At 34.4% G+C, this 14,519-nt stretch overlaps 3 protein-coding genes and 2 non-coding genes across 9 annotated transcripts; 1 reads left to right on the forward strand and 4 right to left on the reverse strand.

Moving 5' to 3' along the window:
- Window positions 1–922: 922 nt before the first annotated feature.
- LOC105633772 (DUF620 family protein (DUF620)) lies at window positions 923–4,676 on the reverse strand. Of its 5 annotated transcripts, none has more exons than XR_002284305.3 (4): window positions 4,245–4,676; window positions 3,755–4,093; window positions 2,429–3,669; window positions 923–1,207 (listed from the first exon to the last, which is right to left on the reverse strand). XR_002284305.3 is itself a non-coding variant. In XM_012216430.4 (3 exons), the coding sequence occupies exons 1-3, from the start codon at window positions 4,527–4,529 to the stop codon at window positions 3,172–3,174; spliced, it is 1,122 nt and encodes a 373-aa protein (XP_012071820.1). In that variant the 5' UTR covers window positions 4,530–4,676; the 3' UTR covers window positions 1,578–3,171. The 5 variants fall into 5 exon arrangements, 1 of the variants encoding a protein (XP_012071820.1); XR_016322679.1 differs by having other exon boundaries at window positions 923–1,214; XR_002284306.3 differs by lacking the exon at window positions 923–1,207 and adding an exon at window positions 1,578–2,017 and having other exon boundaries at window positions 2,642–3,669.
- Window positions 2,030–2,118, reverse strand: LOC119371478 (small nucleolar RNA R16). Its single transcript, XR_005179095.1, has one exon. It is a non-coding gene; the product is annotated as a small nucleolar RNA R16 (small nucleolar RNA).
- LOC119371477 (small nucleolar RNA R16) lies at window positions 2,215–2,299 on the reverse strand. Its single transcript, XR_005179094.1, has one exon. It is a non-coding gene; the product is annotated as a small nucleolar RNA R16 (small nucleolar RNA).
- A 2,267-nt stretch (window positions 4,677–6,943) lies between the features above and the next one.
- Window positions 6,944–7,944, forward strand: LOC105633919 (uncharacterized). The gene has a single exon (XM_020679203.3). The coding sequence runs from the start codon at window positions 6,946–6,948 to the stop codon at window positions 7,942–7,944; it is 999 nt and encodes a 332-aa protein (XP_020534862.1). The 5' UTR covers window positions 6,944–6,945.
- Window positions 7,945–9,053: 1,109 nt separating this feature from the next.
- Window positions 9,054–14,214, reverse strand: LOC105633771 (uncharacterized). The gene is made up of 6 exons (XM_012216428.4): window positions 13,965–14,214; window positions 11,054–12,817; window positions 10,900–10,975; window positions 9,987–10,372; window positions 9,629–9,727; window positions 9,054–9,519 (listed from the first exon to the last, which is right to left on the reverse strand). The coding sequence occupies exons 2-6, from the start codon at window positions 12,743–12,745 to the stop codon at window positions 9,364–9,366; spliced, it is 2,409 nt and encodes an 802-aa protein (XP_012071818.1). The 5' UTR covers window positions 12,746–12,817; window positions 13,965–14,214; the 3' UTR covers window positions 9,054–9,363.
- Between the last annotated feature and the right edge of the window lie 305 nt (window positions 14,215–14,519).

Genomic DNA, 14,519 nt, shown 5'->3' on the forward strand with positions numbered 1-14,519 from the left:
TTTTAAAAAAATTAATATAGTTTAAACTTTAAACTTCCACTTTTCTTTTCCTTTTTTGTGCTTCGGGTTGGACGCTACCGACGAAGTGGGACCCGATTATACGCGCTAGTGAGTCCATACCCGACACTTGGAATAAGTTTGACTTTTGTGTTTGTGGCAGGGTCGATAAAAAATGACTCTTACTAAACCTCAACCTATAAATTCTTCATTAACAACCATCCAAAGCACGAGCATCTAATTGTATCAGTAAATATATATTACTCCTTCGCCACAAATATAAGAATTATACTAGAGCAATTGATTTCTTTAAATTATAATAAAATATTAACTTTACAATTTTTATCATATGTCTATTTTTTTTATCAAATTGTTGTCCTTTACTTGTTTTTTTTAGAAGTTTATTATTTACCTTTATTTAATATATTTCTTTATCAATAAATATAATAGTCATATTATTATATACTTATTAATTAAATCTTAATATAAAAAAAAACTTAGATATCGATATTCAATTTTTTAAAATATACATATATATATAATTAAATGTTTGATTAATTTCAAAAATAATTTAGTATGAATATTTAATTTTTGTGGATACTTATATATGATTATATTAAAAAAATGAAAAAAAAATTAATTTAAATTTAATTTTCTTATTCCATTTGCAAGTGTAATCGGGACACAACCAATTATTAATTTAACTAATACTAGTTATTAACATTTAATACAAATAACAGTAAAATTGAAAAAAAAAAAAAAAAACTATTAATTAGTTATTGATATTTTCAAAACGATTATTGGTGTGAACTGCAGGAAATATGGAGTGTGGCCCACAACATTATGGAGTAACGAACTTGGGTTCAATTGGTTTATTCAACGTCACTGCTCAATTAATTATTCGTACCAGAATTTGTGATGGACATGCTCCCAAATGTCTAACGTTAGAATACCATTTGTCTGATTTGATACAAATACTCAATACATTTTAATTTTGCAACCACACTGTATGAAAAATTAAAGAGGAACACAAGAACTTACAATCAAGAGATCAAAGGCCACTATCCAATGATACAAATTTAAAAATATATATATATACATATATATAGTTAACTGCTTTGTTGCCCTATCACTTTCTAGTCTGCCTAAAGTAACAGTCGACGCAGAGGTATATAGAACATCGAAGCTCTGGCAGTCCAGCAATATAAAACTGTAAACTTGTTAAATTGGACAGTAAGAATGAATCTTTTTTTAGTACAAATCATTTGAAAATTTGTTAAATGATCTAGCATAAACACAATGTCTAATAAAAATCAATTGAAATATAATTTCTGGATACAAGAGTTAAAATTCTGTGAAATTATTAATGGCTTTCAATTTATAAAATCATATCATATAGTAACAGATTAAGTTTAGGAGAACTTTATTTAACCCTCACTTTTTGCACAATATGAGAAAATAAAACTCGAAAATGGAAATTATATGTTAGATTTTGAAAAAAAAAAAAATTCCCCTAAAACATTAAGAAATGGACTTCATCCACAACTGAATCATCAATATCCGAAGCTTGAACTGATAAATTAACTCAAAATCCAATCTTTATCCGATGGTTATTCAGATTCAATCAGCATAAACATTTAACCACAGACATTCAAATTGGGAAGTGATTAGGTCCAATAATCAAAAATAAAAAAGGGAAATTCAAATTGTTATCCAACTTCTGATTCTCGGCTCAGAAGATGCATTTATCATATCACAGACAAATCTCATATGTCCAGACATATTAGAGCAACTTCATCATTGCTTTTGTTGGTGATTAAATTCAGCCATAACGCCACATGAGCAAACACAGCAAAATAATGACCAAATTGTAGTAGTAAAACCTCAGAGATAATCCACAAGAGTGGAAATTGCAGACAATCAACACGGCATCAGATTCTGACCGCCCGTCTGCTTTTTTTCTCATCATTGTAAGAACACACACAATTATCTTTTTCAATTTTCAGAAAAGCTCTCAATCCTAACAGAGAAAAAAGGCATCAGATAATAAGCGGAGTTTTAATCCACATCTAAAATTTAATTCAGTATGTAGGATAAGATTTTTCTCCATCATCTACCTTCATATACTCTATTATAATCATTGATCAGAGCATTATTAACGCTAAGAAAAGCCATATTTAGCTAAATAAAAACCCAGAATAAACATATGTGAGATTTAATGGCATCAGATAATAAGCGGAGTTTGTAAGTCAACACAACAATTCAGTGTGTAGGATAAGAACTTATTCATCACTTTGCCACAAGCTCTTCGTATTTCTATTTCGAAAAAAATTTTAAAAATAAAAAATAAAAGAAGAGAATATATAAGAATTTCGGTGAGTCCATTTGACACCAAGGCAAGATCAAAGATGCAATGGGCTGGTAAGCTAACCTTTTCGTTCTGTGCATCCGTTATAACTCCTCTAGCATTGAAATCTGCCATATCAGGAGTGGGTAAAACAGATGCAACTCTCTCTTTCAAAAAATATGAATAAATCTAAATATGATGTGATAGATTCCCAAATTCTAAGAAAAGAAAAAGACTTTCTGCTATTCTAATACGAAGAGGAAATCTACTGAAAGAAAGAGATCGATTACTGATTACCTACAGCCACTGATCTTACAACGGCAAGAAGAAGAGAGAATCGGGGAATGGCTTTAAATAACATGAATTAGGGTTTTATAGGAAATAGGGCGAAATTTTGGAAGAGGGCCTGGGCCTGGACCCATCAAAAAGGGCACAAAAGGCTTAATGTACACCTTAATTTGATCGAAGCTTTAAGCCCAACCATTTATAAAGGTCCTGTCGTTTATCTGTATTTCCGCTTCCGCAGACTGCGGTTTAATTATTGACGTTTACCCTGTAGTTTTCAAACCACGAGTCAGTTACCGTTAACAAACGATCGTTCTTAAACTGACCTGTCCACCTCAAAAACGACGGGTCGTCTAAAGTTCGGATACTAGCATTCCATCATCAAAATTTCACTGCTCAGCCGTTTTCCTACTTAATCCATAGCAATTGACTTAATTTCAAGTCTATCTATATATATCTACGAGGAAATTTCCTCAATTTTCAATTCTCCCTCTAACACAAAAAAAGTCAAAAATTAAAAAGAAAAGAAAATTGTAATTCACTCATTGCTCTCCGCCTTCTAGCTCTCGCACGAGATCAGCAGGAGGTAGAAAGTAATCTCTATACAACCCAGAAATATTAAAATCAACTTCTTCAATTCTCCATGTTTCTTCAATCTTTCTCTTGTGATTTTGTGATTCTCCGTACCTGTATAACGTCGTAACGGTTTTTCCACCATGTGCTATATTGATGCCTTCAATACATCTATAATCGTCAATCACTGACTCCATACTCGTTTCCCAAAACACGCTATCGTTTCCTTTTAATGGCTTCATCTTCACCAATTTTGTATCTTCAAATTTGACAAGGAATCCTGTTCTTTGGCTGAAGTAACCCCATATTGTATGGTGAAGGATTTCTGTATTGGATGAACTTTGAGATTTGAGGATTTTGGCATCTGTCTCGAGCTTTAGTACAAAACAATCTTCATTAATGATTTTCTTCTCCCCAATGCATACAGCTTCCAAGAACAAGTTGGCTATGCACCTGGGATTCAATCCCTGATAAGAGTTCCATATCATTAAACAAAATTTTTACCTTTCGTAAATGAATTATGTATAGAACAGATGATGGAAGAAAGGTTACCTGGAAGAATCGTCTCAAGGGACGAGGTGGGCCTCTATTGGCATGACAAGGTTGAGAAGAGGACTGGTTCCAAGCAACCTTGCCATCACTACCTGCACTAACCTTATAACCAGCAACAACAAGTTCAAGGTACCATAGGTCAGGATTTTTCTGCCAAATAACAAACCCACCAACTTCAGAATTTCCTCCCGTCTGCAAACTATCATCGCCCTCTTGCATTTCTGACCCAGCCATCCTAACTTGGCCTACTGCACACATACTAGTCAATGAATTCAACACCACTGTTCCTCCTGCTGCTGCTACATATTGTTGCACTATATATTTTGCAGTCAATGCTTCCTGTTCATTCATCAAATAACACATTTAAATTCCCACATTCAAAAAATTAATCTATTTCATTAATTCTGAAATTATATCGGTATCTAATAAATTAATTAAATCACTGTAATGAAAAGGGAAATTATTGAAAAATGAAAAGATATGAACATACAATGGAACCATCGGTGATAGGGCGAGTGACGGACTGATCAGTGTGGATTTGAATAGGGATAAGAGGAGAGCCAACAAGCTTGAGCAATGCAATAAACTCATTATCGGATTTAGCTTGGAGATGTGACGATTTATCGGCAGATTGAGCTTTCATTAATGCACGCATATTTGCCCATCGCGAAGCTCCATTGCTGCCCATGCTGGCGAACATTTCTTCAGGAACGGGAACCTCTAAAACTGTCTCAAGCCCATCTTCCTTATCCAAATTAGGGCACAGCTTCCTCATAGAAGAAGAAAATGAAAAAAAGAAAAAAAGAGAGAAGGAAACAGATAGAGAGAAAGAAAGGAAAATTGATGAGATCTTCCTCTTTCTCTCTAATCTGAATCCAATGGATCGAAGGTGGAGCAAATGAGGTTTGTAAGAAAATTAATCAGAGGCTTTATTAATTACATTTTGTTATTTAAGGTAAATCCTTGCGCGTAGCGGTCGTGTTTGCACGATTTGAGCGGTTATTTTCTGTTTAATTACGGAACCTGTAGAGCCATCCAAGAAACAAAATTCGTTTTTCCTGTTCGATAAGCAATTGCAGAATGAGGTTATAATTGGCATTTCGTATAAAACAAGTGAATGTAATGCCACACAGCGCCTAACAAACACAAACGATGCACTAACGGAGTAACAGTTTTTTTTTTTTTTTTTTCTTGTCAAGAAGGAACAATTGGCTCATGCATATTTCGTGTCGAATTTCAGTTACATGTTATTAGAGTCAGATACACGCAGATCCCTAATGTAAAAAAAAAACAGATTATATCGGCTTAAAATTGGAGGAACAAATGGGAGGGAAAGAAACTTAATTTTGGAGAAAAATATATGCATTAAATACATATTCTTATAATTAATTATTTTATTTTCACTTTATCACATAATTAATTATATATGTTTTTGAAAATGATAACGATCATTAATTTTTAACTTAAAAGAAATTATTTTTGACATCATCGCGTTTATTGGTCATGGTTAATTTGATTCAATCTAATCAAAATAATTTATGTACATAATAAAAATTTGAAGTCTAAAATGAATTCTATAAGGATTGAACAATACTCAAATAATTTAAATTAGCCTGGCAACTGAATCGGTATCATGACCGGATCAAAGTTGGAATGAGTTGGACAGGTTCAATCAGATTCTTAATTTTTTTTTAATATTTTTACATACGTGTGTGTATATAGCAACAAAATAATTTTTAATCCAGTTTTCAAAAAAAAAAATCAATTTTTTTTAAAAAAAAAAAATCAGTTTTTATTAAGAAAATATGGTTTTGTCTGGTTTTATCAAGAAATAACGGCTTTTTTGATGGATGGACTTGATGGTAAATTTAAGTTAAAGTTAAAAATATTATAATAATTTCTCTAAAGTAGAGAGACGAAAATATAATTATGTTATAATTTGGAAACCCAAGTGTATTTTACCCCATGTTATTATTTATAGCTTGATATTATGATGGCTCATTGGACCAATTTTACCCATAGATACATGAGTTTTTAGATTTCAGGAGAAGGCCCAAAAACACTCTAATATTAGCCGAATGCCTTGTCGTTGTGCAAAAATAGCTTGTAAGAATATCCTCTCCTCCAAGTTGTCGTTGTATCAATCTCAAGTCGTTTAAGAAGATAAAGGTCGAGCTTGAGTGCGCAGCACAGTGTTAGCTAAGAAGTCGAAACGCGTGTGTGCAGAATTTTCAAAATTGTTTTCAGTGTTTGGGTTATTGTGCACGTGTTGAGTGTATGCGCTATATGGAATTGTCGTCTTTTGAGCTCAGGTCTGCACGGTCACCTGAAGCTGAAGGCTACCTTTTTTTTTTATTTGTTATTTTGCTTTGTTTAATCATATTTGGTTAGCTTTTGTTATGCGGACTTCTTCTGTGTATTTGTGTAAATGGCTGGATACAACTTTATCATTCTCAGTCTCAGCTCAGGCTAAAACAATATTGATCATTAAATTATAAATTACACAGTTAGTCTGTAGCAAGAGAGATATGGCTAAGTCTTTCTGCAGCATATTAGCGTATTGGTTTATTCTTTCACGTACGTTTCACAAAATTTTAATTTTAGATATGTCGTTTATTATTTTTATTCTCTCGTTTAGATGCACATGCGGATGCAGTAGGCAATAAGACATGGAAATCAACAAAACCATGATGGGTATGGTTATGGTTAATTAATTTGTAGTTAATTTTCAAAAGGGACTCTTACTTGTTTTTTTTATTTGATGATTATTTTTTCCTATGTTTTTAGTCTTTGCTATTATACATGGCTGAGACCCTTTCAAACTTCAAAAATTATCGTTAATTTGATTCATTTATGTTGCAAATAATGTATATACACTAGGATGAAAGAAACTTATGAGCGACAAAAAAAAAAAAATTCCAATCAGATTATCAATAGTTATTTTCCTATTTTATATACTTTGTCACAGGTTTTTTCGAACTGTACAATTCGCCAACTATGGAATTCCAAGTAAGCTTTCAGATATCATCACTTGGATTTGGTCATTTCAATTATTTTATCATTTATATATATCGTAAGCCGGCTTTTCTCTTCGTTACATATATTCACTTCTTATATTACAACTTCTTCATCTTTGTCAATTAAGTAGATTGAACTTTGAATATCAGTACCCTGTCAACAATTCCAACGCCATGGCTAAGCGTTTCAAGCTTAAGCTCTCTCGTGCCATGCCTTCATTTCAAATCTGTCGATCCAAAACCAGTTCAGATACTAATCCAATTCCAGCAATTTACAGAATATCACCCTTCAGCCGTAAATCACATGACATCAATTACCCCAGATTTCCAGACCCACCGCCATCAACACCAGATTGTCCGTCAACCAAACCCCATGGCAACAGGCGCTCACCGAGATCACTCGCATATTACCTCGCTGATTTCAGTATTGAATCGCCAGATTTTGCATGGAAGAAAGACGAACATCGTATGAGGCTGCAACCCAGAAATCGCCAACGATTCATGCAGAGTGTATCATTTTCCGACGAGAGTATTGAGAACATCTCGCCGGTTATAGTAACAGAAAACAAGAAAAATGAAATAGAAACTGATGATGTTGGCTGTTGCTTTAGCAACCAAGCAGATGATGAAGATGAAAATGAATTAGAAACTGAATCATTATTATTTTCTTCCAGAAGCTTCTCTTACGACTCTTCGTTTGACTTCTGTAATCTCCCAGCGGCTGCGGAGACCATAACCAAGAACTCAGTAGACAATGGAAATTCCGAGACAACAAGTAAAAAAAATATTCGAAAACTGAGACGCCAGCTTTCGAAGAAGAGTAGCGGGAAGTCGTCGTCTGCGGAGATTAGTTCTCCGGTAAGGGCATCTGTTTTGCGGAGGATGATGTCGTGTACGACGACTGATGGAAAGGTTAAAGAGAGCATGGCGGTTGTGAAGAAATCAGAGAATCCTTATGAGGACTTCAAAAGGTCAATGTTAGAGATGATATTAGAGAAACAGATGTTTGAGGCGAGGGATTTAGAAGAGCTTTTGCATTGTTTCTTGTCGTTGAATTCAAGGCAATACCATGGAGTTATTATTGAAGCCTTCTCAGAGATTTGGAAGATATTGTTCTGTGATTCTCCTGTTAAGAAGCCTAGTTCCATGCGAGTTCGCAGACTTCGAGTTTGAGAAGGGTCAAAGTGGAAAACTTTTTATTTTTTTTTTTTTTTTCAACATCACTTTCATGCTACTCTTAATTTCAAAGTTTACTAATATATACCGATCAATAATTTACTTGGGTGGTAAGTAACTTCAATTTCCTAAAAATACAAATTCGATATTTGAAAAGCGTACTTTGCTAGACAAAGTAAATGATAAGTAGTTCAATGTCCTAATAATTATTGTTTCACTATAACTGAAAAGTGAGATTAAAGATATCAAATTAAGTTAAATATTTGATAAAGGAAAAAAAAATTATAGGAATTAATTCTTTAAAAATTTCTTCAATATAATTAAAAATAAATTATTATTCTCATTAACTGATGAATACAACGGGATTGGATGGTGCTTTTAATATCTTTCTCCGAGAGGAGGGGCACAAAATAAAACTGCTAGATAAGATGATTTCAGGAGAAAACTAGAATTTAAAGTTAATATCAAAATAAAAGTGCTTGCTTATGTAAAAAAAATAACGCCTAAATCATCTAATATCCATCATAGACTCTAATAATTATTATCTTCAGACTGTTTAATTGATTATAGGACATTTTCAACAATTTTCTTGCACTGTATTGCAATAATCGAATATTGTACTTGTATTTCTGTTCCAAAAAAGAAAAGTAAAAACACCAGCAGTAACTAACAAAAAAAAAATTCTTTGAGACGGGAAAATGGGGAAAAAAAAAAGAAACAAGGTTAACATATAAGAGAAAACATGAGCAATCCATCCAAATTCATGATTCATCCAGAAACGATAACTGACCACTATTTAAGTTGAATTTTGAGAAGGAAAAGCAGAAGTCTGATGTAGCATCACATTTTTGTTCAGATTATTGGCTGTGTTACTGCTAGACATTAAATTGCCGTCTAACCAATTGGACTAGTCCAAAGGCAGCAAAAGCATCATTGCTTGTAACATGTGTTGCGTATAAAATTTAAAAGTAAAAATGATCGTACCTGAAATGATGAATGGAGCCGTTCTGAAACGTTCTTGCCAACTGAATAGGCAGAATGATTACCCTTTCAAGAACCTATCACTGGAAAAGTACAAACATCGAATGCAGACAGTAGACACAAACTGAAACAGTAGAATAAAACATTCTTTTATATGCTTCGGACAAGATGTGTACAACATAGCTCTAGTTAGTATCCATGTTAAAGGGGGAACAAGAATGAACCAATTGCAATGAGAGAGGAGTGTGGGCTGGTCTAAGTTGCATTTGGTAGCACCTACATATCCTCATTCTAGCTCACACAGCAGGCATACCTGAAACTATGACTTGGTATGCCTTAACAGCCCCATACATTTGGTTTTTCTTTTGTTTGGCTTCAGAACTCTTAAATTAAAATACAGGAAGAAGAATCTGCATTTGTCATTTAATCAACAGTTCAGGGTTTCTCACGCTTCGGATCCATAAAAGAAGTCGTATCATTCTCAAAAGTCTTGACATCACATAGCTTTCCACCAGCCTCGTCAGCAAAAACAATCTTCCTCTTCTTGCAAACTGCATTATGGGAAGAAGAAGAACCTTTCTCGGCCAGTTTCTGGAATATATCAAAGGAAAATATAAGTTAAAATGGCAAAGATATAAATGAAGTAAATTATTAACACTGTTTACTATGCCTGGGATCCAAAGACCAGTAAGAAACCAACCATGATTTTACAGAACCGGTTGCAGTCCCTTGCCATGATAGAAAGAGATCTTCTTGCGTTTTCTTCCACTCTTGTTGCGTTCTGTATGGCAATTCTCACCTGCCAAAAATAAGAGCACTTGGAAAAAGAGCACAATTTGCATGTATGCTTGTATGCATTTATAAAAATTTGTGGCATAGTTACTTCAATTTTAAAGGTAGGGTCATTCTAACATATCTGTTCACTTGATCACAGCAGATAATACTATATTAAATTTAATGAAAAACAGTTTTTTTTTGAAAAAAAAAAAAAGAAAGAAAACACCGAAGTGCAAATGATGAGGATGTATCATTATTAGTAACGGTGAAGGTTTTGTTACCTCATCTGCACTATATTTCAAGGACATGGCTGGATACTGCTTTGACTGCAATGTTTCTTCAACTATGTCTTTCATGGACTGCAACTCTTTTGCAAGTTTAGTTGTAACAGATTGAAAGTCATGCATCTGCTGCTGTGAGAATAAAATGGCACTCTCTGAACAACTTCGGATTGAGGAGCACCCAGTACTAAAATGTTGAACGGCACGAGAGGGATGAAGAAGCTTGAGAGTATCATTCTGATGGAAACCGTTGCTACCAATCTTAGCTTGCTTAACAACCTTCTTTGAACTAATGATCACTTCAGCTCTCTTGATCTGATTGGCCTCTTCAAGTCGACCAAGCCTGTTCTCAGTCTTTTTACTATAGCACAATTTCCTCGCGTATTCTGAAATCATAACAAGTGAACAAAAATTACTTCCTTCGGATGAATTTGGGATGACAAGGGACCTAAAATGGTAGTGGTATAAATAGATCACTTAAAAAAAATTAGAACTTGAACGAAATTTAATTTCTGGCTTCAGAAACTAGATTACTTAAGAAAATAAGCCTATAAGGTAACAGAAGAACTTTTTCTAATGGATGCGATATGAAAGAAACATGTTTATTCAGCACAGCTTCAAATCAGTCCACATCTATTATACAATTGCAAGAAGCAAGAAAATATCCTACATTATTTCCCAAGTTTTCAATTGATTTGTATCTTGAAGCTTGGATTTGCTCAGTTTCTTAACAGCAAAAATTAAACAAGTTAAACTATCTGGTACTCTGGCAAATACAACATGTTTTCTTTTCTTTTCTTTTACCTTAACTTAAAATAAGCTATTATGATCAACAGTCCATACCAGTTTCTGGATAAATCATATACAGGCAAAACATGGTCCATATGCAAGATACAATATGTAATGCACTTACTGTAATACTGTTCGTCATCTAACTCCGTGGACTCCATAGCTTCACGTAGCCTTTTCTGAGTTGTTGGAGAAATGGCCTAGAAAAACACATGTAAGAGTTATTAAATTTCAAGAAAACATGCAGGTCAAACAAAAATGCAATAGATTTTACACACCATTCTAGTTGACAAAAGCCTTTCAGGAGCATGTTGCAGCTTTGAGCGATGATGTTCCCCATCCTTTGCTGATGTTACAGGTTCATCAACACGTGAATGGATCAGTGTGGAACATCTGCTTGCTGCTTCATTGCAACCAGATGAGGGTGATTGTTTTTCCTCACCTGTAGGAGAATGACCAGCAACTGATACTGAACAGCGTTTAGGACTTGAAAATACCTTTGAATTAGAAAGTGAGCTATAGTCTCTGATAGGGCTGCTTATGACACTGACTTCAACATGAAGCGTATCACTTTCACCTTCGCCTTTCATTTCATCCTCAGGCAGACGTGAATCATTTTTTTTGCTAAGCTCCATATGTTGAAGGCTATTACTAATGGTGACATCAGGCACTTGAACCTGGCAGTCATTGCTAGTCCGTGACTTCTCATGCATCGAAGGAAAACTCTGGGGTTTATAGCACATCACAGGGGTATGATTCTCACTCAGAGAAACTGTTTCAAGGAAGTCAGTTTTGGGATGAAAATCTTCTTTCTTTGCTTCTGATAAACACAAATCTGAAAACTGATGACCAATCAATTCTGCAATATCCTGCATCATTATCTTCCCACCTGAGGCTTGTATATCAAGGATTGATTTAGGATCTGGATGCTCCACATCAAAGGATTCTTCATTAACAGCACAATATTGAGGCTCATTACGGAAGAAATTTGGCATCTGACTCTCGAAACCACAAGCATTAGTTGTCAACTGTTCATCAGATATGACAGACCTCCCAGCTTCCAAAAGATAATCTTTAGCTCTATCAGGATCTTCACCAGTTATTATTGATGTTCCAGTCTCCAAATCATAATCATTAGATGTATCAGGCTCTTCCCAGGCTATCATCAACGTTCCAGTCTCCAAATTATAATCACTTGATGTCTCATGATCTTCAAAAGGTACCACTCCACCAGAGTCAACAAAACCAATGATCATATCTCTGCAATCTGAATTAGAAGGCTCTGGAACCTCAACCTTAATGTCAATAGGTGCCGGAAAATCTCCATTAGATTGATAGATGAGTTGATCACTTGGAGTTTCCTCAAACTTCACAATGGATAGGACATTCTGTGATGAAGCAGAGACACTTTTTTTCCTGCACTTTCTCTTGGTCTTCTTCTTGGTCAAAATCCTAGATTTCCAACAGCTGAGGGGCTCCATGATGTCATATTCATCCTCCTCAGATTGTGGGTCAAACTGGTTTTGTTTTCCAAGGGAACAAGTTTCAATAGCTTCTTTACTCAAATCAACATATGTTGAACATTTCCCCTTCTTTCCCTTACATCTCTCCTTAATTTGTTGCAGTGTCATATTGCCAAAGTTAATATCATCTAATTCACTTTCTCCAACATCATAACCTTTTTCATTCAACTCCATAGTTTCACATTTATTTTTTATTGTTGATCTTTCTCCAGTGTGTGTATGTAAACTTTCAGCCTTGACTCCATCACATCCAATAGGAAACCCTACAAACCCAAGTTTTCGTCTAAGTATTGGAATTGGATCGTTTGTATCTTCAGTTTCATATAAATCTTTGACCTTCTTGAACTTGAGTGCTGGCCTTCCATGATACACATTCAGGACTTTTGTGACCAAACCACCTTTGACAGCCTGAATGAAATGTAAATGATTGCAACTCCTCAACTCCATTGAAAGAAAGTGGAACTGTTATTTTTTCTCACAGTTGTGCGGACATCAACTGCAGTGCCTAAAATACTTACCCTGCAGGAAAAGAAATCTCAATTTCTCATATTAAATAAGGTGCCAATGTCGCACATAAATACAACAGCACAGCAAGTTGTAAAAAATGCAGTAAAGTTCAAACTTCCGTCTTTTGTACGGATGAATGCTTCTGCTTGTTGAAGCTATATGCACAAACCAAACAATTGGGTCAAACATGCAAGAATGAATATGCATAGTGGTTAAAGTTCATAGCCTGGCCTTTAATTTTGATTTTGTTGATATCAGAAAATTTTGCAACTGCCTAGTTTTAAGCAGCTATTTGGACTTAGCATGCAATTATACTGGAATCAGTTTACGCACTTTTCTTTCAGTCAATATAATAAAAGTAAAGCACGAAAGACGGGAACTAGGGATCTATTTAATTTCTTGCTTTTACCCTTTACATGACTGCAGCAAAAGGGACCTACAATAATGAGAGTAATCATAAGAAAGTAAGACAATTCATTTGAATCCAAGTTTTGATTAATCAAGTATTATGGATATTAATGATAGAAAAGGTGAGCTTTAACAATTCACATTCGCAGAAACTGAATTGGAGATTGGACTAAAAAAATCATTTTTTCACAAGTCTTCAGAGATTAGAATATAGTATTATTATGACACTGACATCATTATAAACTTTAGGCATATGCATCAGCTAGATAGTAAATTTGCAATTCCGTGTCCTATTCTAATTTCAAAATCTAGTTTGTTATGCAACCAAATACATCAGTTGGGTTGAAATATCTAAAGCCGGAAACTCAACAATTACTTCTTTTGAATCTCATCAGATCTGACATTAGATTAACAAATATCCTTACTCATAGATCAAGAACCCGGATCTTCGCTAATGGAAATTATAGATCAAGCAACTGGATATGTCACTGTCAATAGAAGAGCTCCTAAGCCCACTAACCACAACTCGCAAAAGTACTGCTAGATACAAATGCAGGCCAATATTCCATTTCAATTCACCTGACGGAGTTCTTAAGCCAACCAAAAAAAAAAATCATTTAACAGAAGGAAACAAATTGCTTCTAAGAGATTGATAAAATGAATCAAAATAATAGCACAGCTAAACCATTAAAAGATTTATCAACTAAGATCCAACGACACTGAGTAACAGTAGATCGAGAAAGCAACTCACCTGGGTATATGATTGAAAAATGGCGACTCGGTTTCTTCAAAAGGATTGGAGGTTAGTGAGCGAGAGAGATCGGAACAGAGTGATTTACACTGGTAAAGTGATAAAAAAGAATTGATTGGTTGAGCTAAAGAGAGTTAGGGATTGCTCTTGAAATAAAAAAGGAATCAGTGACGCGCCAAAAAAAGTTTTTGGCGCGAACTTAGTTACTGTCTATTTCGAGGGAAAGCTTGGCGTTGATAAAAACCTACCCTCCTATTGGCAGTTTACCGTTTGATTTTGCAATTCGATAATCAATCCACTGTGCTCTTAACGGTGTCATCATAGGGCCATGGCCCCGCAAAAATTGGGCCGAATAATTATTATGCTAGCCCATGTCTTATATCCCCAATTTTCTCTGTCATTTTGCTAAAGCAATAAATTAAATTATAAAATTCACCAAATTGGTAATAATTTTTATGATCAACGGGACTCAAATTTAATATTTTTCACTATTTATATTCATTATAAGATATGAAAAAATTCGATCAAACTACATTGACTACTATGGTGAATCTT

Source organism: Jatropha curcas, chromosome 9, assembly GCF_041381405.1.
Source record: "Jatropha curcas cultivar XTBG-Jc1 chromosome 9, XTBG_Jcur_1.0, whole genome shotgun sequence".
In the NCBI taxonomy this organism is placed as follows: domain Eukaryota; kingdom Viridiplantae; phylum Streptophyta; class Magnoliopsida; order Malpighiales; family Euphorbiaceae; genus Jatropha; species Jatropha curcas.

Coding starts and splice junctions, on each gene's coding strand:
- LOC105633772 (XM_012216430.4), bottom strand. CDS start 4,529: ATGAGGAAGCTGTGCCCTAATTTGGATAAGGAAGATGGGCTTGAGACA. Junction 4,094..4,244: donor CTATCACCGATGGTTCCATT/GTATGTTCATAT, acceptor ATGAATGAACAG/GAAGCATTGACTGCAAAATA. Junction 3,670..3,754: donor CCTTGAGACGATTCTTCCAG/GTAACCTTTCTT, acceptor AACTCTTATCAG/GGATTGAATCCCAGGTGCAT.
- LOC105633919 (XM_020679203.3), top strand. CDS start 6,946: ATGGCTAAGCGTTTCAAGCTTAAGCTCTCTCGTGCCATGCCTTCATTT.
- LOC105633771 (XM_012216428.4), bottom strand. CDS start 12,745: ATGGAGTTGAGGAGTTGCAATCATTTACATTTCATTCAGGCTGTCAAA. Junction 10,976..11,053: donor GGCTTTTGTCAACTAGAATG/GTGTGTAAAATC, acceptor GTGTTTTTCTAG/GCCATTTCTCCAACAACTCA. Junction 10,373..10,899: donor AGATGACGAACAGTATTACA/GTAAGTGCATTA, acceptor TTATGATTTCAG/AATACGCGAGGAAATTGTGC.